General features: G+C 35.5%; 1 protein-coding gene across 2 annotated transcripts in view; it reads right to left on the bottom strand.

The window, feature by feature from the left end:
- Positions 1–25,659, bottom strand: part of LOC118745787 (muscle calcium channel subunit alpha-1) — a gene marked incomplete at its 3' end in the record, with an annotated part of 467,188 nt that overhangs the window by 347,566 nt on the left and 93,963 nt on the right. For both annotated transcript variants that reach the window (XM_036479462.1, XM_036479461.1), the window contains 3 exon segments: positions 3,453–3,559; positions 8,117–8,256; positions 8,332–8,437. In XM_036479462.1, the coding sequence (XP_036335355.1) occupies positions 3,453–3,559; positions 8,117–8,256; positions 8,332–8,437 (353 nt within the window).

Raw genomic sequence — 25,659 nt, 5'->3', positions numbered from 1 at the left:
TAAACGTCACTTTATTTAAATAACCAAGCGAACCGTCTTTCCCTACATAGATATATATGTATACATAAATGATCAGAATGAAAAGAGCAGTTGATTAAGCCATGTCTGTCTGTCCGTTCGTCCGTCCGTGTACACGATAACTCAGCCAAAAATTGAGATATCTCAACGAACTTTACCCAACGTAGGTTTGTATTGAAAATGGGCGAAATCGCACTGTAACCACGCCCACTTCCCATATAACGGTATTTTCGAAAAATGCAAAACTACGATATTTCAGTAAATATTCAATCAAAACTGTTGAAAATTTGTACGTGAAGTGGAATTATGGTAAGAAATAATATTATTGGAACGTATTCTTGTTTACGTATGAATCGAAAATTTGAAATTTTTTTTTCATGATTTTCGATTCGTACGAAAACAAGAATTTTCCCCATTATAAAATTTTTGGAAAATGGGCATGACCCCGCCCGCTTATGATGAAATGCTCTATCTCAGTAGCCGCTACACCAATCCCTACCAAACTCGGTCCGAGCCTTGCTTAGGGCCCAGCTAAAAAATCTGCTGAAAATCTTTGAAATTGGGCTATAACCACGCCCACCTCTCATATAACGGCAGTTTACAGAAATAGGAAAACTTCGATAAATCAGTAATTATTGAAGCTAATTCACTCAAAATCTACGATTGCATAATCGCTTAGCAGAAAATTAGATTAATATAAATTTCTGGATAATGGGCGTGTCGCCGCCCACTTATGATCACAAATGTGTATTTCGAAAACCGATTCATCAAATTCAGCCGAAATGGGTGCACCTTATATCCTTGGTACGGAAAAGCAATTTGTTGAAAATTATTCAAATCGGACTAAACTTCCCGTATAACGGTAAATTTCCAAAATACAAAAACTCCGATATTTAAAAAACTGAGGACACTAATTTACTCCAAGTTAATACTTTCAACAGTCTCTTAACAATAAATAAGACTGTTATAGACTTTTAGAAAGTGGACGTGGCACCGCCCACTTTAATACTCCAAAGGTCTATCTTGGTAACCGCTTTTTAGATTTCTATCAAACTTGGTCCAATGATTTCATTAAGTCAGCATATTATTGAAAACGTTTGAAGTCGGAATAAACACCGCTGATTATCATGCAAAGGTAGTTGAGAGAAAGTTGAAACGATGATATTTGATACCTGCGCCGCGTATATAAAATCAAATAAAACACCTCTTTGAGGTAAAATTTTCGAGTGACGAAGGCTGAACTAGAAACACAAAATGTATGATATCAATTCCGTGACGAAAATTATACGCATTTTTTAAATGCCTTGGAAAAGTACGCCCGCGGGCGTTATTTCACCTTTATTGTGGCTCTTGTCTCCATTTTAGAATATGTACATCCAAAACCTCCAGTTCTAAATAAAAACTAACTAATATGATAACGTTAAACTAAATATTTGTTTTGCTTTATTATACGAACAAATTGACATTAAAAATTTCAATGCATATTTTTAATACATATGTATGTTTGTATGTACATGCGTATAAAAATTTAATAATGCAAATTTTCAACAAAAAAAAACGAACATGAATAAGTAAAAAGTTAAAATTGGACACAAAATGCTTGTATCACCATTTAGATTAGAACGCCTACTGTGGTCTGCAAAGCAATCTGTGCAAAGTTTAAAATGATTGGCCGAGTTTCTCCTCCGATTGGCGGGCGGTGTGTGCCTTAATATCACACAAACCACTCGACCCCTTTACTAATTTTTGTTGTTTGCGAAAATTTTCAGTCGCCTTCTCAGTATAAACAAATAAATTTTCCGGCGTAATGGCGAGGGGGGCAGGGGGGGAAGCGATCCTTTTGGCGCTCAACCGTGGCGGTCCGCGTTGGCGCCATCCGACGTCGCGACGCAGCGCGGCGCTCGTGCCGCGGCCATCCGCGTTTGCCCACCACCACTGAAATACCTAAGACGTTGAGAACAAATATGCGCATCGCATTGAAGGCTAAAAAAAAACGGTAACAATTTACCTTTAATTTACATTACTTCCCTTATCAGTTACTGGAAAAAACACCGTTCCATTTTATGCGTATACTGCAGAAGGCAATTTAACGCAAAATAGAGAGCAACTCGTTAAAAATACGTGGCATTTTATGCAAATTTATGTCTGTATACATAATTGGAATGTTTCAGTAAAATAAAGCCAGAGAAAATACTACTCACGGGCTTTATTTCCTTCTTTATGCAATAAATCAAGCAGGCGTTATTTCCTTTTCTTTGGGAAATAAAGCCCGCAGCCAATATTGCTCTTTCGCAAAGGAAATAAAGCCCGCGGGATTTATTGCCTTTTATTGGTGGGCGCTATTTCCCCTTTGAAATGGAAATAACGCCCATGGGCTTTATTTTTCTTTTTTTTGGGAAATAAAGCCCATGGGCGTTATATCCGGGGGCCTTATTGCACTCCTTTGATCTTAACCATATACCGGGCAAACTATACTGGCAAAGAAGGAAGAATTTGAGCTGCTGCACCATCACAAACTGACAGATTCCAAACCCAAAACATACTCAGTACTATGTACATAATATACGTAGAGAACAACCTACACCTGAAGGCCTCTAAAGTCCGACATAGGATGTTCCTTCAACAACTTAGTGAGCAACTGGCGATACCTGAAATAGAAGTGAGAGCTACTAATAGTCGAATAACCAGAATATTCTCTACACGCAACGTCTTTGAAGCAATAAACGGCGGTCCTTTGAGGATAATGAATGTTGTGGTAGGAGACAAGGAAGAACGTGACATTACGGTCAGAATAAAAACAAAGGGTAGTTGTTCATATCCTCCCAATAACGAAAACGTGCATTTGTTTTACTTATAAGTAAATATTGTCGATGTTTCTGCAAAACCGCCCATCAACTAATTGACAACCCACCTATATACGGCACTCAAATTTTACAGAAGAGCGACAAAACGGGTTTTCTTTGAATGCCTTGCCTTGATAGCCGGTATTTTCTCTAGCTATTATTTTACAAATCTTTTGTTTTAATAACGATTTTTATGCATAACTCTCAATGCCTGCAGCTCAGGGTTACTAAATCTCATTTTTCCACAACGGCGAATACCCCCGGGCCCGGGCTTTTTAACTTCTTATCATTTTACAATGTTGTTGCTCCTTCATTATAGGCTTATATTATAAATATATTCCGATTCGTGCTGATTATTTCGGACTCTACACATTAAAGGAAATGACCACATGCTTTTAAATTAATACAATTTATATATAGGGGCCCATGATTTTACAGTCCGGGGCCCGAGTTTTCTCTCGACGGCCCTGTATATAATCGTCGTACGTATTCACCTGCAGACAAGCACTTTAGCTTCGCAGGTCGTGTTTAATTCATAAGTTGAATTGTAATGATTTAAATCAAAATATTAAAGCTTCATTATGTACTTACTTGGCACTCCTGAAACTAATCGCAAAGGACGTAGAACTCTGAAAGCTCGAAGCGCTTTCACATCGAATCCTTCCTTCATCAGATTTGACAGCACGGTACTTATCATTCTGTGAATGTAGAAATGTTAAAATAGTTCGATTTTTAAAAAATATTCCTCGTTTAATGTAAAACTCAAAATGCAATTAATTTTCATTTGCCTAAATTCTTATAAAACATGCAAACTTGAATAGTATGTAATTCCTAAAATCAGCTAACAATAAATCTCGCGTTTTATAAACTCATGTATTGTAGGTGATTCACAAGGTGTCGTTAAATATATGTTTAGATGACTTGAAAGTGTGTACGACATACAATAATACGACACCTTTTAGATGTATGTAATATTTAATTTTTTATAACGAAAATTATATTTTGGTTCTAGGTTATGTATTTAATTTTTCTTTTGAATTCGACTAAGGGCCAAATTCACAGTGCGTAGTTAAATCAGAATCCGCAGTTAACTACAGATTTTCAGCTCTGAGTTAACTACGCACTGTGATTTTGGCCCTTAGGAGAAGACTACACGTTTGGAGATAAGTAAATGCAGTATCGAGTGCTGAACACATTGAAAACGAGCTATGGACCACAGCTTTATCATCTTCATTTTCTAAACGCTTGGTCGACGGCGACATGATTTTTTTTAACGCGGCAGCGACATCACCAATTTGTATGAGTTTGACACATGATTCAATTATTAAAGGTTAGATAACTGACAGTTGTCTCTCTCGCACCGCTCTCTTAGCAGTGGCACGGTGTTGCTTCTTTGCAATTTATTTAAAAAGTGTAGCTTTTGTGTGAAATAGAAATACATATACGTTTTTGTGCAATATGTTTATTTGTATATGCATATAAAGCACATTTAACTGATGGAAACATAAATTGCTTTTAACTTCGATGTTTACATACAACTTATAGTTGTTTTATTCTGAGTTAGATCCCTTTTGCAGTTTTTTATACCGCTAAATAGGACATGAATTACATAATTCATGTATATATCATAATATTTAATTCAATATTTCGTTTAAAATGCCAAATTTCCTGGAATTTCACTACTAATGTGTACTTTTCTAGTACAATTTTCGAACCAGGGGATTTCATTCTTCCCCCTTTCTCTGCCCTTCGTAAATGCAACCTTTTGTAAGGGAATGTCAAACCGCGGCTGTCAATAATTATCTAACCTTTAATTATTAAATCATGAGTTTGACATAAAAGAAGAGGAAGAACCTTATCTGTCGCTGGAAAAATAGAAACAGATCTAATCTGGCCACGACCACAGTCGTCGCGAAGCCCTGTCGTCGCCAAAATAATTATCTACATAAGAATACATACGTAGCTTATCGTTTTCATTTAGTTTGTTCCAGTACTCTTCGGAAATGTCAAAGTACAATTTTACTCTCTCAACTGAGAGTAACAGGAGAACAGATGCAGAAGTGTACGGGAATGCAAAAAGCACTTTTTCCAGCAAAAACGTCATTTGTGTTTACTTGTCATTAGTACAAGACTGATTTGGCTGAAATATCACTAAATAATGATTAAAATCTATACAATTAATAATAATTGCATATATATTCGAATATTTCATTATTTCCTTCCATTTTTTAACAAATGTAAGGTTATTTGCTTTCACCGCGTTCAGTTTTTGCACACAAATGCAACTCTACCTATGGTTTGACACTTTTCATGAATTTGCTGGAAGAAAAACTCCGGACTAAATCTTGAAACTTCATTTTGGGAACAGTTGCTCAGTTACTCTCACGAGAGTGTTCCCAGATACAGATTTTTTGGCGGACGGGAACGACTTTGGACTAAATCCTGCAAAACCTGCAAATCGTAGACGTGCTTGAACGCACTAATTGTGTTCGGGCTATCAACCGCTTCAGTTTGTAGCTTCTCTAAATTGTACATGTTGTTTATAAAGAATATTAAAACCATGTTTAGGGTATTTTGATTTGGCCACAGTGGTAATGAAATATTCAGTTCTAAGCGAACCGAAAACTGCGAAAGTGCTGAAATTTCTTGTTACAATAATAAAATAAAATATTTCGATAAATATGTACCTGTATGTACATAGTTTAGGGCTGCCAGACGTCCTGGTTTTCCAGGATTTGTCCTGATTTAGACAAATTGTCCTGGTGTCCTGATCCACACTTAAATTGTCCTGGTTTTTAAATGAAGGTCAATGCAGACATCCTAATTTCTAGCAGATTTTTGCTTAAAAAAAAGGTTAAGCTTTCTGTCATAAGTAGTCGAAAATCAATAACGAAACGTTTTTTTTAACCTGTTCAATAATATCTGGTGAGTTTACCTTCTTTCTGTTTAGTTTATTTGGTTAAAATCTAAATTTTTATCTTCAGGCAATGCCAAAAAAAAAATACAAGTTCCTGAACATGGCTGAGGGGGTCACAGAAACCACACAGTAGATAATTTCAGGAGTTAAAATCTCTTCCAAAAGGCATTTCTGAAAGTCATTCCTTTTTTTATGGAGTGGCACAAATTGAAGGGCTTCTGGTTTCGCTACTCAAAGAAAAGCTTTTTGAAGGGCTTTTGTAGGCCTTTTGAATAAGTTTTTAAAGCTGTGTTTTAATTCATAAAGATCATACTTCTTTAAGGAATTTATTTAAGGTTCATATCAAATATGTTTTATTGAAACTTTCAATTAATGCTAAACTGAGGAAAAATTCAATAATTGTGATTTTTGGTTAATATTAACAATGCCATGGTTGATATTCTCAACAATGATTTGGTAATATTAACCTCACTTTTATTTACTTTAAACAAAATTTTGATTGCCGATTTTTTCGTTTGTATGTTCTGCACTTCACAGAGGCTTTTTCATAATTCATATTTCATATTTCATATTTATTTAAGAAATGAGGCTGTATCTGCGCTGCTTTTACGGATTCAGGAACTGAGTTCCAGAGCCTTACAGCATTAATGAAGAACAGCCTAGCTGAAGACAAGTGGGAATATTTGGGGACAATCAGACTTTGATTTCTATTAGTCCTTGTTGATTTTAATTTTTCAAAAAGGTATTTTGGAGTTTTGAATTCTATAAGCTTATACATAAATATACAATTTCTAGCCGCTAGGTATTCAAAAATGCTGCATCCTGAATTTTGTTTTTCCACATAGAAACGTGGTCATATCTTTTGAGGCCGTAAACGTAACGTGTAACGTTATTAAACGCAACATCAATTTTGTGAAACGAAATAGAGTCAAACTTGCTATACACTAGCCCACAGTACGTGATCTGCGGCACTATAAGCTGAATAGATAACTTTCTTCTTGTATCTAAGGGTGTAAACGACGCTGACATTCTTAATCTACGTAAAACAGCATACACGTTACTTACAACATTATTCACATGGTCAGAACAGCTCAACATAGAATTAACAACAAATCCTAAATTTCTTATCTTGTCAGACATGATCAGGACGCTATTACCAATAAACAGTTTGGGAATATCTTCCACATGTACTACACGTTTACTAATGGGCAACACATACGACTTTGCAGCATTTAAGCAAAGACAAAGGAGATACAAAAACAAATTTTATTTTTGCCTTTGACGGGATTTGCATCCAGATTATCTGAAATTTAGCATATAACATCTCTGCACACTCAGCCTTAGCCGTTCTGCAAATGTTCCATCAAATGTTGAACTTGAATAAATTTTCGTTGTTGTTTGATGGTGTTCTGCACTTCACAGATGCTTTTTCGTATATAAGAAAAACAAAAATAAAAAAAATTTCACGTTTCCTCTGACGGTGTTCGAACTCGAACCTGCTGTAAGCCAACAAATAAAACAGCAAGCATCTCTGCACGTTTAGCTACAGCCAAACACAAAAAATGTTCAACTTGAATCACATTTCTTACAATCGGATTATTTACCATGAAAAATAAAATAACTAATACATATTAAGGTTGAAAAAACTATTGTACCATTGGCTCAGTGTAAGTAATATATATACTAAGGTACATTCGCGTAAATTGTAAATAGAAACCCCTTTTGGCTTCACTTCAGACAGCCTACCTAAATTATCTTTAGGTTATGCATATACAAAATGGCAAAAATGATCATGAAATTTGCTAATGGTGGTAAGGCAAGCATTCAATATCACGTTAAAGGTGCCACACAGTTTTCACAGTTACGTCCCCGTCAAGAGAAATTTGTTATTTTATGGTTTAAACAAATTTCAGAACTTGAGCGTTTCATAATAATCGATCATTCAACTTTACGGATTGTGATCAGAAAAATAATGCAACGCCAAAACCGAAGAAACTGCACTTATAGGGAATACATTGGCGCCAGATTCACTTGTGTCTCTGTTTTTGATTTGGATGATAAGTGTCCTGGTCGATGTGTTCAGTATTATGGCAGCCCTAACGTAGTTATGTGCTGCTAAACATATTTTGCTTTTACATATACTGGTATACATAGCAAATAGTTATTAGTAGAGAGGTGCATCACTCGTCCAAGATTCGACAAGTAAGTAATTTTGCAATGACAAATTCAAACATAAAGCTAACTGGCGTATGTATGGATTTTAAAACTCGCATGCTTTTTCAAAATAATAAACAAAATTCGAATCAGATCCGAATGTTAACATTTTCAAAGTACTTACCCTATCACCACAATGAAAAAATCCAAAATGTTCCAGCCATTCCTCAAATATGAGCCACCATGCAATAAAAATCCGTATGCTATGATTTTCATAACGCATTCCGACGTAAATATTACTAAAAATACGTATTCTATTTTTTCCTAAAATAGTTATTAAATATTAATTTAAATGTGACTCAAGACTATTAAAACATAATTACTCTCATGAATACATACCAACGCTTGATTAGTCACATTGGAATCACTGAACGGATACGGAGTATAAACCGCTAAAGCAACACAGTTTGCAAAAATAGTTAATAGAATCAAATATTCGAATGGTCTGTTGTATAAAAAATCGGTTTTGTATGGTTAAGGAAAACATTTCAGTATATAAATATTTACATGTGTAGATATACAGTATATATATAACACGAAGCTAAGGGGTTGTTGATATTTAATGACCACGATTTTTACAACGCTTTTATAAACTTGCAATGTTGTGCGTCCAGACACCAGTTATAGCTATAAACACTTTGTTTGCAAAGATCCTATAAAAAAGTCTAGACATCAGCCTCGTCGCCTGGTATCATATCAAAACTGTAGAGGTGGATGTCGCCTCGCCGCAAGTAGTTATATATTATGCCTAAAAATATGCACTACATACGCTACAGCGGAAATGGACGACACGCCATTTCTTTAAATGAAATTAATTGGTGCTCGTATGTATGTACATACATATATTCACCAATCTATTAGGGCCGCTTGTTCAATGTCTGGTTATCTCTACTTCCCGGTTAAACATCGTTATCGACGTTAACGACACCGCGTTATATTTTAATATCTATTGCAAAAAAATAAAAGAAATAAAACAAAAACTTTTTAATACACCACGATTTTATAAATAGACTAAAAGAAGAAAATAATATTTCTCAGTCCCAGAAAATTTGTTTTGATAATTTTTGATTTTGAAATTTTAGTAAAAGTCATTATAAACAATACAAACAATTAGGGCGGGTTGCTCAAAGCCTGGTTGACACTAATCACCGGTTAACATCGTTATCGACGTTTTCGACTCCATACATATAATACGGTGTCGGTAACGTCGATAACGATGTTTTACCGGGGATTAGTATCAACCAGGCTTTGAGCGACCGGCCCTTAGATTTAATTGTCAATAGTCAAACTACGTAACATAGACCTACATTTGCGGCTATAATTCTTTCGACCACTGTATATCACGAATATTTTGTACTTTAATCCTCAGATGGCGAGTGAAAAATTACAAAAAAAACGGCGGTGGCGGCGTGGCTCAGTGGCGTAAACCTCTACTTCGAATCACTTGAAATTTTAGTATATTATTTTACTCGGAAAATAAGCGCATACGTATTTTTTTATTTGTCGATATCATCAAAAGTACGTGTTTCATGCATTTAAAAAAAAATGACTCAGAAATGGTAATTCTTAGGAACAAAAGTTTCATAGAGGTGAGGCAACCCAAATTTCAAGTTTTGGAGACCTGACAAAAATGCATTCACTTAATTACAATTTTCTTTGGATATAGTTGTCCAACCGCAACATTTTCATAAGCGTTTTTCTGAAGAATTTCCGCTGAATGCGAACATGTAATTAAAATTTAAAAGAGTGGTACAGTTTTTGAGACATAGCCGAATTTCGGGTTTTTGAGATCTGAAAAAAATGTTTGACATAATTGGCCAGCCGTGACATTTTGACATGCAGTTTTATAAAGAGTTTTCCGCTGAATACCAATACGAAGTCAGAATACAAGAAAGTACAACAGTTTTTGTGGTAGAGCCAAATTTTGTGTTTTTAGATCTGAAAAAAGGGCACTCACTTAATTGCAATTTTGTTTGGATATAGTTGGCCAATCTAAAATTTATTCTTGCATTAGTAAAGGCCATTAAATTTGCTATCATCTGCGTCAACAATATCATCCAACTGGATAAGAAATTTAGGAGTTACACATTGATTTATCGACAAGTTCGCATACCTTTTAACAAAAGTTGCTTATTTATTTGGACAATCTTGTGGACACAGAGGATAGAAAATTTAATAGCCTTTGCTGACATAAAAATAAATTTAAGATTGGCTAACTATGTCCCAAGAAAATTGTAATTAAGTGAGTGCACTTTTTTCAGATCTCAAAAACCCGAAATTCGACTATACTTATCTCAAAAACTGTTCTACTCTTTTACATTTGATTTCGTATTCACATTCAGTGGAAAAATTTACATTATAATGCATATAAAAATATCGCAGGTCGGAAAATTTTTTCATTTCGGTAAACTTGTGTGATACAATTGAAAAAATGTGTTTTCTGAATTTTTACTTCAGTGCCTTTGATTTCTAAATTTTCAATCCAATTTGGATTGGCTAGGGTTTATTTTCTTCCTAAAAGATCATACTTTGACGTACAATGAAGAAACCGGAAGTAAAAACGTTTTTTTAAGAAGTAATTTACAGAAAAACTGAATTTGTTTGTGAAATTTTGTAAACATGATAAAAACTTCTCGCGAAATTCATAAATGGCTCCTAAACCGACAGTTTGATTGAAAAGTGTTGCACGCACTGTTGGTGGGATATTTAATTACTTAATAAATTAATTGACTAAACGGAAATTTAGCTATATCTCGAAAACTGTTCAACTTTCTTAACCTTTGATTTCATAATCGGATTCAGGGGTAAATTTCATATATGAAAAGACAATAAAATGCTATAGGTCAGAACATTTTCTTAAATTTGTAAAGTGTGATCTAAACTTTTGTGACACCTACTTTTATGATACACCTTACAGTTTGGCTGACAAATGTAAAAAACCAATTTATGTGACCTTTGACCTCGAATAAATTTTTTGCGGATGTGGAATCGACGGGACCTCTTTACATTTCATTTATAAAGGCGTTTCCAACATTCGTACCAAATTTCAGCTCAATGCGAATTATTGTAGCTAACTTAACTGGGCTAAAATATATTTTTTTGTTTTATTTTAAATCTCTTAAAAAACAAAAATAACATAAATTCTAAATACATCAAAATATCTTTAAAATAAAATTTAGCCATAAAAATATGGCCTTTTTGAAAAACAGGAACATCAGCCATAGCATCGAATAGATATATAATTATATTAAAATACCAATTAAAATTCGAATTAGAATGAAAAAATTTTCGATTTGTGAGAATCGAAAATTTTGGAGTAATTTTTCGATAGTGTATGAAACACTTAATTTTGATGATATCGACAAATAAAAAAAACGTGTGCGCTTATTTTCCGAGTAGAATAATATACTAAAATTTCAAGTGATTCGAAGAGATAGGTGCTGTCAGCTTGAATGATTTGAGATGGGATTGGTCATATATAAATAGTTGGTAACCTTCATTAAGATATTTTTTTTAAGCCATTTCAGTCCTGTTTATTAGATACCAAATTTGTTTAATTTGGATGAGCGGTTTGTTAATTATTAAGAAGGGACTTTTATTTCGGTCTTGCAAAATATTTGGCCAAGTTTAACTGTTACTACTGGACTATAAAAATAAAAATCCGGATTATTTTAGGTATTATTGGACTTTTTCCTAAAAAGTTAAAAAAAATAATCCAGCATTTTTGTCCAGGAGGCCCTGGGATCAAAGAACATTGATATCTTTCTTTTACGGCAATATTTTGCGAAGGACTTTTATAACATCGAAAAAAATAATGGTTATTTTCAGTCCCTGATAAGGAATCCCGAGTGCATTTCGATCGATACGAAAATATGCATTTTTGCAGTTTGCATTTATCACAGTTTCTGAACGTAAAGAAACTCTCCGGATAATATTTTCACGATCAAAAATCCAGATTAGAAAAGATGGAAGGATTTGAAGCTTACTGAAAGAATAAGCGTAATAACCAGGGAACGGATTTTATGGAAATTGCCTTTTTTTCTACTAAAGAGATAGAGTATATTCGATTAAGAATGTCCACGATTTAGCTTTCCTTTATTCCATATATACACATTTGATGTTGCCTTTTTTGCCTTTTTTAAGATATTTGCCTTTTTTTTGCCTTTTCTACCTTTAAAAAAGTGATTATAGCATTTACAATTTTTTTGTAAACATTAAAAAATATACACATGCCCATGCGGCTTATAGAAGCGCAGGGACCTCTTGCCAAATTGATGTTGGAAAAATTCAAAGCCGTTTTCTCAGCTAACGTAGGCTTGGAGACAATAAGGGGTGTGGATAAAATTGTAAAGGGCGAGGAGAACGCCCTTATTCCTGATAATATGAACGTTTCAAATGTTCCATATTTAAATTGGGCTCCACTTGTATCAACTTACGTCGAGCGCACATTTAGTACATTCAATGCTTTCCTTCGCGAAAATCGAATGACAATGCTGCCAGAAAACTTCAAAATGCATCTTGTGGTTCAATGTTACTACAACTATACAGATTAAAGTTTTATGAGTTAGAAACTCGAAAGGATAAAATCTGTGTTCGTATGGAACAGTAGCTTATGTCGAAAGGCTGGCTTTAGTATAATGCGGCATTCCCTTTGTTCTTTAAACGACAACGAATTTTTTGATGAGACTTAATAAGAATATTGATTTGCTAGTATCGGAACTATTTCTTGCGCGTTTATTAGCCAAAAGTTCTTCAACGGCTCAGCGCCAATGAGTCATTCCCAATCGTATGCTGCGAATGCCAATTTATACTAAAGCCAGCCTTTCGATATAAGCTTCTTTTCCATACGAACACAGAAATAGTCAAAGATTCAAAGTACAAATTTTTCATATAATGAAACTAGTTCATAGTTTTTCTCTTTTTACTTGTAATATAAATATTTCTAAAATAAATGTATTTTTTGATTGTTCTTCGTATTTTTTGCTTTTTTTTATTGCCTTATTTTGCTTTTTTTGCAATACGTAGTGCCTTTTCCTGCCTTTTTCGCTATTTTGTTTTGCCTTTTTTTGCCTTTTTTGCAATACCTAGTGCCTTTTCCTGCCTTTTTTGCAATACCTAGTGCCTTTTTCTGCATTTGTCGCTATTTTATTTTGCCTTTTTTTATAGGGTTTTAGGTCCTAAAAATCCGTTCCCTGGTAATAACCAACGGTATTTTTGGAAGATAATGGGTCGATTATGGATGTCAACTCAACCGCAGTTGGGTTGCAGATGGGCAACGCGACTGAAATGAAAATTTATATTATGAATAGCAACTGTAGTTAAGTTCTATAAAGTTGAAGGTAATACAATTTTGAAAAAATAGGAACTAAGACTTGAGTGTAAATAAGTTGAAGAAAGAGTTGAGAAAAGAAATAAATTATCTCAATCAAGATTTCTGCGGCTACCACAAAAATGCAGTTGCCAATATAGCAACTCAGTTGCCAGCTTTCAGTTGCCAGTTGCCATCTGTAATACCATTTCAGCCACTGGCCACCCTGAAGTTCGGTTGCATTCCGTAATCGACTGGTAAATTTCGGTGGTGGTGCTTCAGCAGATAAAGAATCAGTTTTTGCTGATGGAACACTGCAGTTGACTGGATCCATTTCAAATCTTGCAGGCAGTCCGATGGTATATCGAGAATTAACTTCAGAATAAAATATGTTTTTCTTGCTTGAAAAATAAATGAACATGTATTTTTTTTTAATTAACATAGCATTACTTTTGCATTTTTTACGAATTTTTTAAGATTTTACTAAAAAAAATATTTTTTTTCGCAATTTTTTTTTAAACCTTGTTTTTTTAGATTAGGTTAGAATAGGTTGAAGCGGCTGCCTTCATCCAACATAGGAGAGAGGCGCTCTTAGACCTAGTGGGTCCGTTGTGATACCAATTGATAGCTCGAATTCGAACCCGTCCGTTCACCTAGAAGTGGAACCAGTTCGTTAGCTTTAGAGAGCGCGAGAACTTGTAAATCCCTGCTTCACTTAGATCGGCGAGACAAACAAAATGAGCGTCTTCTCGCCCACACGAGGGCGGGGCAGTGGCAGAGGTAGTGTTCCACACTCTTGATTTCGTCCTCGTCGCGGCAACCACGGCAGAAGTCATTAGCCGGCATACCCATTCTGCTAGCATGCCTTCTCATTAAGCAGTGGCCCGTAGAGATACCGGTCACCAGCAATAGTACAGGACGTTCCAACCGAATAAGTGCATCGGATCTTTTCTTTTCGAAGCTGGGCGAGATTTGTCGAAGCGTCCGGCACGTGGGTTCTTGCGACCATCTTTTATCTTAGAGGTAGATAGGGGTATTCCCGCTGCATGAGAGTAGTTGACGTCAGACAGCATGGTTCCCTTCCATGCAAGCTCGTCCGCCGCACAATTACCCTGAAAGTCCCTGTGGCCCGGCACCCACACGGTGTGTGCAGTAGATTTTGAAGCTCGATCGTTTTTCAATATTGTAAACTATTTTGTGGAGTGCGATTTCCACAGATTTGCCTTTCGAGCAGGTGTGTTGGCAGTCAGTTAGCTTCTTAGTATCCATATTTTGCGGAATGAATGTGTCCAGTATCCTTTCCTTTAGGAAGAAAGAAGAAAGGCTGATGGGTCGAAAATCGTTGGTTTTACATGATAGGCTCTGCCTCCCTTCGGTATTAAGACGACCTTCGGCAATGTCCATGCTTTTGGTATTTATCTCAGGTTGAGACAAGCCTTATAGATTACCGTTAGGTTGGGGCATAATATGTCAGATGCTTCTTGCAGCTCCGCTGGGAAAATGCCATCCATCCTAGGAGATTTGATGGGTTTCCCAAAGTGGTCCAGGTGGACCCCCAGGGGTCCACGGGAGACTCGACAAGGGTCTACGTTGGCGTGAAAAAATATGGGGGTCCACGAGTTGTAAGTGGTGGTCCACGTAAATTTATCTGGTTTCGATAATAAAGACCCAAAATGGTTGCGATAGCCTATTTATTTAACTTTACTTTTTTTGAGGGGTGTATAAATCTCTTGGCGCACTTCACTTTGTGTCATCATACGTTTGGAAGCCTCAAGGCCACCTGCAGACTAAAAAGAAACGGATGTTGGTATAACATGCGGCGATTGACCGCGGCAGATATTTGAGCACTTGTGTCTTTTCAATGCTAAACTATAATACGCCACCATTACCTTTGTTGAAGAGATTCTAGAGAGAGTGTTCGATGAGGGGGAATGCAGTTTTAATTCCAGCACTGAGCCCGCAAATTGTCGAATCTTCACTGATGGCTCCAAAACTGACTCACTTAACTTCACTCAGCTTCACTTTTTCTCTTGGGGAATATGCTTCGGTCTTCCATGCTGAGGTATTTGCAACCCCCAAAGCCATAGACTACGTGTTAGAAAACAGGCGGAGGGGAAAGAGTTTACGTGTCTACAGGCACAACCAAGCTGCACTTAAGGCATTGGCCAGCCCTCTATCTAAGTACTTCCAAACTAGTTCGGCAATGCAAGTCTCGACTAAATTATGTTGGTAAAGATAACGAGCTTGCTTAACTCTGGGTGCCGGGCAACTCGGGAGAGCCTGGAAATGAGACATCTGACCCTTTGGCCACAATTGGCTTAGACCAGGCATTCCTCGATCCACAACCAGTTATAGCACTCCCCACTTAGACCATCGAAGCCAACATCAGAAACTGGGTGGATACTTCGCTCAGCAATGACTGGGAGCCATCGACTGGATGCAGGTGAGCAAAACTCATGTTTCCTTCAATCTCAGAAGGTCTATCTAGTTTTTTCCTCTCACTGAGAAGACGGGACTGCTGACTGATCACTTCACGTGGCACAAACACCTGACTGTGATAAGCGTAAATGATAACTCCATTTGCCCATCTTACTTTGAAGAGAATGCGACGGTGGAATACTTCTTGAGCTTCTTGCTTGCTTGTTTTTTTATCATCCCTTTCTCTAGATTCGGTCTTTTCTTTTTTGTCAGTTTCTGAATTTGAAGTTTGACGTAAAAGCTTTGCTGTTTTGTTGTTTCAAGTTTTGTGTTTTAAAAATGCGGGTGACGAATATTTTTCGCATCACTTTAAAACTCGGATAAAAATAAAAATGATGCCATCAACACAAATAAATTATTTGACAAATACAGCACATGAAAATTCATGAGTGAGCAAAACATGTGAGGAGTTCATTTAGTGCTCTTAAAAAATATAACTCCCCAAAGCGAGATAGTTCTTTACTGGCTTTACGGGCTCCGTTTTTTAAAACTTGCAAGTGTGCACCCACATTATTATTAGATAGAACACAAGGAAATATTTTATTTTTATTTTTTCCACTCCGAATTTAGTTTTGGAACTCACCCACGAGAAAAATAAGTTTGGTAACCTTTGGTTTAAAAGATTTTATAGTCTTATTCACATTCCTGTGGGTTACGATGGCTTCCCCCGCCGGAATGGTCCTAGAGCAGGGGCCGATTTACTCTCCGCCGCGGTGCAGCCAGGAAAGTGTATATCTACAATAATATCTAGCATATCATCGGGAGATGAAGTCCACTCGCCGTTCGGCTTCTACATATAGCTGGTAGAAAAGGGACTCTTTGATAATACCTTCCGTAAATGGTTGGCTTCCAAATGTTCCTCAATATTATCATAGAAGTTTTTCCATGATGTTCTCTGAACCCTTATGATGGCTCGCTTGAAATTATTTAAGGTTTCCTTATAGGGATGCCACAATCCATCTCTTTTCGCCTTATTAAAAAGCTTCCTGCTTTCCTTCCTCAAGGCGGCGATTTCTTCTTTTTCCCCTTCGGAATTGTGATAGGGCAGGAGGCGGAAAAAGCCGCGTTACAGGCTTTGGTGATATGGTCCACTGCTTTTTAAATTTTTTCCGGTGAATCTAGTCCAACGAGAGAAGCATGCTAGAAGTCTAGAGATTCCGGTTATCGGTAAGCGAGACTTTCCGAGAGATGCGCTTCTAACAAGGGTTCCGAGAGTATATTTCTGAACTTGTTCCAGTCGGTGTGTCTCCTATTTCTGTAAACGACTGAAGATGATGATTCAAAAGAGATCTTGAAATTTATGTATCTATAGTCGGAAAAGGAGTGGTCATTTGAGATATGCCACTCAGTTTCCTTTATTTTTAAGCTACTTGGCTGCTGCACTATTTTAAAATTGATCAATAAATGTGAAAAATGTTCATAAACGATAACAATAATACGATTTTATGAAAAAACAAAAAACACTTGTTTTCTCAAAAAGGCCACGTTTTTCTGTTCAAATTTACAGGGTTACCATGAAAATTTCGTTTGGTATTTTTTCCTTTCTTAGGTCCTTTTTTCTTTACATAGAATCTCTTAAACACTACGATTTTTAAGATTTCATGTTGCTCCTTGAATGAGTTTTTTAAATTTTTGACCCTTCTTTAAATATATGGGAAAATCTAAGCAACAGGTACACTTTCAAAGCAAAAATTTTATTTTTGAATTAGTGGGCACACCTACGTTTCATATATAATTTTTTCTTTACATAGAATCTCTTAAACACTCCGTTTTTTAATATTTCATGTTGCTCCTTGAATGAGTTTTTTAAATTTTTGACCCTTCTTTAAATATATGGGAAAATCTAAGCAACAGGTACACTTTCAAAGCAAAAATTTTATTTTTGAATTAGTGGGCACACCTACGTTTCATATATGATTATATTCGTAGTCTCTTAATAAATCGATAAATATAAGTGTAATTCATTTTCTTCAAGTGCTTCAAAAGTTAGACGAGGAATAAACATTTAGATCGCTGAAATGGAAACCAAAAAAAAACTGCTTCATATTACGCTGTGTAAGTTGTAAATTTTGAGCAAAGATTTTGAAAGTTGAACTCACTTCATTTGGACGTTCTGAATTCAATGGCATCCCGCGTTTTACCAGATTGAAATTTTGAAAATTCTTGAAAATTTGATTAAAATGTAACTACTTTATAAATAACAGCCTCAGTTTTGAAGTTATTTTAGTACACTTTTGCACATAACGGTTTTATAATATTACCTTAATTATTTCTTAAAATTATCGAAATAGGTTTACTTTAACATATAGCTACAATATAACTGATTACTCAGATATGTGTTTTTGAGCTATAACTCTAACTTCATATCTGAATAATAGATTGTATGCGTGGTATATGTTAAAGTGAACATATGTGACCTGGTCTACGAAAAGGGAGCTTACGTGCGAACACTAGTTTTCTGTGAAAAAGCTGTTAAAAGTAAGCAACTCGTTTCGTCAGTTCCTCATTATCTCGTTAATTGTTCTCCGCGCCGGACGTCCAGTAAGTGTTGTTGTTGGTCCAGTAAGTGCTGTTGTTGGTCCAGTAAGTGTTGTTGTTGGTCGGAATATTATTATAGTTCATCGTGTAAGTTGCTAGTGTGGAACATTTAAAAAAGTAACACTGAAGAAGTGACGTTTACTGTTTCTGTTGATTATCGTCTTCGCATTTCGCATGAAATGAAACATGAGTGTTAATGAGGAGTTCAGTGCCGTATACGGACAATATTTCCATGAAAAGGATGATGAAAACGATGATGAAAACTATGAAGAGAGCGATGATGATGAAGACGAAGTATGTGTATCTCAGGCAGAAGATGATACCGAACAAACTTTTGTTAAGATGGACCTGTATGTTGTTGATGTAAAGGAGGAGGAGCTGGTAACAAAATTTCTGTCAAAAGATTGTTGTAATAATGAATGCCATACACTGATACCACGGGAAATGATCGAGAGTACGCGGAACAATTGTTTAGAGATGTCGAAAAATGAACTTGATTTAGTGATACTAAGTCACATCGAAGCTGGAATTATGAGTAACGAAAAGCTAGAAAGTGTATACGCAAAGCTTGCTGGGCGGAAGAAATATGGACAGAGACAGGATACAGAAGTTATGAGGCATAGAATTCAATTTACCTTCTACAGAGTACCTGTTTGTCGTTCGTTTTTCCTTTATGTACATGCCTGTACGACGAAGCGTTACGAAAATTTAGTACGTCATTTTCACGCACAGGGTGTAACAGTGCGCCAACACGGACTGGCAAATAAACCGAGTACACATCCAAAGTCATTTAAACCGTTTTAAATGCGTTTTTCTAGTGTATAATCATGTCTTTATAGCTTATAATTCAATGTATTTTGTTCATTACCAATAAATTATATTTTGTCGTATTTTTACTCTTCTTTCTCTACATTTTTAGTACACTTCTAAGCAAGTTAGGATTTTCTGCTTTTCACCACGTGAAAAAGCATCTCATCTTCCATCCGAATCAACCAAAAAGTGAAAATTGATTTTTTGACACCTAAGTCCCCTTTCCGTAGACCAGGTCACATATACTAAATTTTTACCTGCTTGACTGGAGGAGTTATAATCCAAAAAAACGTCTCTGATTTCGATGATTTTCAAAGTTACAATTATCGTTATCTCGAAACGTGAAGCCAATCGAGCAAAACTGGGGACGCCATTGACTTTAGAAGGCTCCAATTAAGTTAGAGCAACTATCAGAACGTTTGTCGAAAAAGATTTGATTTGATATAACGCTCGAAATATTCTGACTACAAGAAGGAGCATCATTAAAAGTAGTAAATCAGGGGTTTCACACACTTCTAGTGAACATGTTTTTGAAGCATGTATATTAGGCCGGGTCGATTTGTGGGGAGGCAAAAAAATCGCCCATTGCTCTGTGAAAATCATATTCTAGGGATCAAAATAAGAAACTTTGCCGAAGGAACCATACCTGGAACCCCCCTGGGGGTTCACCATACAAACATTTCAAAAAATCGCCGGTTTTGCACTTTACATGAAAAAATCAGCGAAATGCCTATGTTTTTTCTTTTTGGAGTTTATTTTTCTCTTTAGAAATTTATTTAGTGAGAACATATGTAAATGAAAAAATGAATTTAACTTAGTAATAGAAAAGAAATTAAAAAAAATTATTAGAAACTAGCTTTTTACAACCCTTTTAAAACCAAGGCATCACTGTGATGCATTTGCATGTCGTAAACATAGTTGTGTGGGTTTTTTATTCAACCGTTTTAAAAAATGAAGGTATCACTGTGACACAATTGCAAATCGGAAAATTGCTTGTGTGCGTTTTTTAAGACACAGCTGCATGTCGTAAACTTACTTGTGTAGTTTTTTTATAGCACCTACTTAAGAAATGAAGGTTGTTTTAACAACCCTTTTTGTGGGTATTTTAAGGCACCTTCTTAAGAAATGCGCGTTTTTTGCAACCATTTTAACAATTAAGGTATCACTGGAATGCACCGCAACCCTTTTAAACAATGAAGGTATCACTGTGACACAATTGCAGATCGTAAAATTGCTTGTGTTGTTTTTTTTAAGCCACCACAAGACACAGCAGGTAGAATTGAAATTACCATTTCATTCTTATTACCTCGTCTCGTAGACCATATATAACGCAACAGTTTTTGTGAATGCATTAAGTCGTTGTGAAGAACTCAAAGTGTGAAGTGCTAATTTCAGATAAAAAAATATTTCAAAAAAAATAATAAGTGAAGTGACCATTCCAAATCAAAAAGTTTACAATGAATCCAGCATCCTCTACACCGCAAGATGAAGCAACTACATCAACAACTATCGAAAACCCAATGGGTCATATACCCAAGCATGATGTTACTGTTTTTGGTGTGTCTACTGATTTAACTGATCTTAATTTACCAACCCATCTGGATATCTTGAGATATTATTTTTACTTAAGCGAACGTGCTAAAACAGAACAAAAAAAGTTTTCCCATAAATCATTCACTATTCAAGTACAAGATAAGTTGATTGGAATTTGGGAAAAACTTGGTATGGAAATAATGCTGAAAAAAGTGTATTTAATAAATTGAATAAATTGCTTGACAAGTATCAAGAGCAAATCAAGAGAAGAAACAACACCCAACAATTTACAGAGTATGTAAAATCTCTGGAAACAATTTTTCACATTGGAACATGTAAATGCGATTTGAAGGCAGCTCCATGTGCATGCGGCTGGGTTCCCGAACGCCTCAAAGAGTTCATGCACGATCAACATAATCAGAGAAGACTAACAATGGATGCATTTGTGATGGAAACTGAAGAGCAAGGAGCAACGTCTATGTCATCAATGCCAACATACCAAGATTCCGATGATTCAACATACGCACCGCCACCGGTTCAAGAAGATATGGATAGAAGCACAAGTTCACAATACACAGAGAGATACGATTGTTTTAACTTTGCCTTGGTATGTGACAGATTTGGTGTGCCTGACAGAGTAGCATCAGCATTGGGAACCGCTCTTTTGCAAGATTTTAAAATTAAAGATAAGCATGGGAAACCTCTCATCATGGATAAATCGAAAGTTCGCAGAGAAAAAGAGAAATGCAGACAAGAAGTGCTTCGCAAACGGTTAGATGATACCAATTTGTTAGCGTTTTCATTCGATGGCAGAAAAGATGATACTTTAACGATAGATAAAATTGATGAGAAGTATCATACTAGGATGGTAAAAGAACCTCATCTTGTTATTTTGAGAGAACCCAATTCTGAATTGATTGGTTACGTAAGACTGGAACATGAAACCGCTGAATACAAAACAACCAAATTAAATGGTTTTTTCAACGATAAAAATATATCACTGGATGCATTAATTGGAATATGCACTGACGGTGAGCCAACAAACACTGGCCCACACGGTGGAATTATACGACGATTCGAATTGCTGTTAAAAAGACCATTGCATTGGTTCGTTTGCCTTCTACACTTCAATGAACTTCCGTTTCGGCATTTGTTTGAAGCTTTGGATAAATCAACCAGCACTGGACCAAGATCGGCAACCGGAAAACTGAGCCGTCAAATCGAAACTTGTGAAACTCTTCCGGTAAGTTATTGCTATCACTCATTTATTATAATTGTCAACCATTTTTAATTATTTTATTATTATATATTTTCAGGTGGTGGACGGCTTCCAGAAAATTGAGTTGCAAAATATGCCCCCTGCTCCAGAAAAAATTGAATTTTCCACCGATTCGAAGTACTTATACGACATGGCCCATGCATGCATTTCTAGCAGCGTGGTTCCGGTGGATCTGGCTAACATCAAACCAGGGAAAATTGTACATTCTCGGTGGCTCACCAAGGCCGCTAGATTATTGCGATTATATGTGACAACGGAAAATCCAGATGCAAATTTAAGAATTCTGGTTGAATTTATAATTAAATGTTATGTGCCAATGTACTTCAATATCAAGTATTACAGCTCTATCGAACCGATGTTGACGAGCCAATGGAACTTAGAGTTTATAAAAAACCAGATATAAACTTTATTTGCACAAGTTATACGGAAATCATCAATTTGAATGATATAAATATCGTATTTGAACCACCATTCACGCGAAGCAATCCGTACGATACATTGAAAGAATATTTAAATCAAGATGATCCACCGTTTAATGATCCAAAAATTCCATCACACATACAAGGAACGGAACGACATGTTCAATTGCTAGCTAACATTTCCAAACGGGTTATACCGGAAAATGTAGAGGCTGTTATGGCGACGACATTAGAGAGCCGTGCGAAATTGCCCAGACTCGAAAATAAATTTTTTCATTTACATATGTTCTGACTAAATAAATTTCCTAAGAGAAAAAATAGATATTATTATAAATAAATAATAAATATTATTATAAATAAAGAAATAAAAATAAAGAAAAAACATAGCCATTTAGCTGATTTTTTCATGTAAAGGCCAAAAATTGTTTTTTTTTTGAAATGATTGTATGGGGAACCCCCCAGGGGAGATCCAGGGGGTGTGCCACTGGCATGGGTGGATCGGCCGTCCAAAGTTAGTGGGGGTCGGTCATACATTTGGACTCGATTGGAGCACTCTAAATGGGTCAAAGTGGGATTTTTCAAAATTTGCCCCTACCCAAAAGTTCGACCCAAATTGGGGGACATCGGAATTCGTTTTAGAGGTATGGTTCCTTCGGCAAAGTTTCTTATTTTGATCCCTAGAATACGATTTTCATAGAGCAATGAGCGATTTTTAAATCGACCCGCCCTAATGTATATGTAATGTTATAAGCAGGGAACGGATTTTATGGAAATTGCCTTTTTTTCTGCTAAAGAGATAGACTATATTCGATTAAGAATGTCCACGATTTAGCATTCCCTGATTCCATATATATACATTTGATGTTGCCTTTTTTGCCTTTTCTAAGATATTTGCCTTTTTCTGCCTTTTTTAAGATATTTGCCTTTTTTTTGCATTTTATATCTTTAAAAAAGTGATTATAGCATTTACAATTTTTTTTTTTAAGATTAAAAAATATACACATTGCCCATGCGGCTTATAGAAGCGCAGAGACCTCTTGCCAAATTGGTGTTGGAAAAATTCAAAGCCGTTTTCTCAGCTAACGTAGGCTTGAAGGCAATAAGGGGTGTGGATAAAATTGTAAAGGGCGAGGAAAGCGCCCTTATTTCTGATAATATGAACGTTTCAAACGTTCCATATTTAAATTGGGCTCCACTTGTATCAACTTATGTACGTCGAGCGCACATTTAGTACATTCAATGCTTTCCTTCGCGAAAATCGAATGAAAATGCTGCCAGAAAACTTCAAAACGCATATTGTGGTTCAATGTTACTACAACTATACAGATTAAAGTTTTATGAGTTAGAAACTCGAAAGGATAAAATAGTCAAAGATTCTAAGTACAAATTTTTCATATAATGAAACTAGTTCATAGTTTTTCTCTTTTTACTTGTAATATAAACATTTTTAAAATAAATGTATTTTTTGATTGTTCTTCGTATTTTCTGTCTTTTTTTAGTGCCTTTTTCTGCCTTTTTCGCTATTTTGTTTTGCCTTTTTTTGCCTTTTTTGCAACACCTAGTGTCTTTTCCTGCCTTTTTCGCTATTTTATTTTGCCTTTTCCAGCCTATTTCGTTATTTTATTTTGCCTTTTTTATAGGTTTTTAGGTCCTAAAAATCCGTTCCCTGGTTATAAGGCATATTAGTTATTAAAAGATTTTGATCGTTTTGACGTATTTTCCAAATGTGACTGCAATTAAGATGTTTTTGGAATAAAAATTCGCAGAATATTTTGTCTTTAAAGGTTGGTTTATTCTGAAAGCACATCTCTTGCTAAGGTATCAAATTATTCGTAATTGACAATAACAATTTAACAATTACGCCCAAAAATTTTAAACTTTTTGTTCAGAATTGTTAGGTATGCAGTTTTGTAGTCCATTAAATTTAAGTTGGTAAAAGTTAAAATTTCAAAGCGCTAGGAAATCGCGTTCATTTAAAATAATTTTTTTCGCTGACGGTGCTAAGCATTTTCTTCTATATAAAAGGCACCATCCTAAAATAAAACGGGAGTGAATTTAACCCCTACTTGGCTTCTTATATTTTTTAAAAACTACTAAAAGATCCCTTTCATATAAAAATTCGTACGTGTCCTACCCGTGACAAACGTTGTCCCACCCGTGACAGAGGAATTTCGGATTTTTTGTATAATAAAGCCATACTTTTTTTGTAGGTTTTGCTTTGTTTGTGTCGCTGGTGCTTTGTTTTATTATAAGAGACCAAGTTCACACAGAAAAGTGAAATAAATTCGCAGAGTTTCCGTAAAATATACCTGCTCCAAAAAGCAGGTTCTTATTTTTGTCCCACCCGTGACAGAAGAAATAAATCAGATTTTTTCCATATAAAAGTAAGCTGGAATTTTTTTCGTATTTTGTAATAACTCGTATAATAGTCAATTAGGTGTAGCTTTATCAAATTGTAGAATTGTTAGGTACTTTATATCTACTTAAATTTAAACAAGAAAGAAATTTTTTCTGTACAAATGTCCAACCCGTGACGGTGGAATCGCCCATAAGTAATACAATTCATGGCCAGTCAAAAAATTTTAGGAGCATAATGGGCAAGTTGAATTCAAGTCTGAGTCACACTAAAGTCGATGTTAAAACATCACTGAAACTGGCATCGACGTATCGTCAATCTAGCGATTTTAGGAAATTGTAAACATCGATTGCAAACATCGAATTTTGAACCGATATTATCAATGTTTCAAATATATCGATGCATCGTTTCCATCCCTAAGTACTACCGCTATTTATCAAAACACCAAGCGAAAATTTTATGGAAACTTTTAGAAATACACATAAATCGTAAAAATTTTGAGGAAAAACGTGTCTTCTTTTGAGTATAAATTTTTGTTTTTTTCTTCAAAAAAGTTATGTATTTTTGCTATCTATCAAAATTCTTTAATTTTAAAGATATATTTAAAGAAGTGTCAAATATTTAAAAAAACCAATTCAAGGGAAAACTAGAAATTTAAAAAATTTTAGTATTTAAGAGGTTCTATTTATGTAAGGAAAAAATTAAAATAATTGGTTTTCTCCTAAGAGACAAAATAATACCAAGCGAAATTTTTATTTTATTTTATTTGGCGCTGTAACCGCCTAAACGATTGTGGCGGAGTTCAACAAAGCACGTCAGTCGTTTCTTTTCTGTGCCAACCGACGATAATTGGAAGTGCTAAGTGCAGCCAAGTCCTTCTCCACCTGGTCTTTCCATCTCAGTGGGGGCCTCCCTCTTCCTCTGCTACCACCAGCGGGTTCCGAGT

Source organism: Rhagoletis pomonella, unplaced genomic scaffold (genome assembly GCF_013731165.1).
Source record: "Rhagoletis pomonella isolate Grant_MI unplaced genomic scaffold, Rhpom_1.0 Rhpom_scaffold_00009, whole genome shotgun sequence".
Taxonomy (NCBI): domain Eukaryota; kingdom Metazoa; phylum Arthropoda; class Insecta; order Diptera; family Tephritidae; genus Rhagoletis; species Rhagoletis pomonella.
This window is presented reverse-complemented; position numbering and strand designations above follow the sequence as displayed.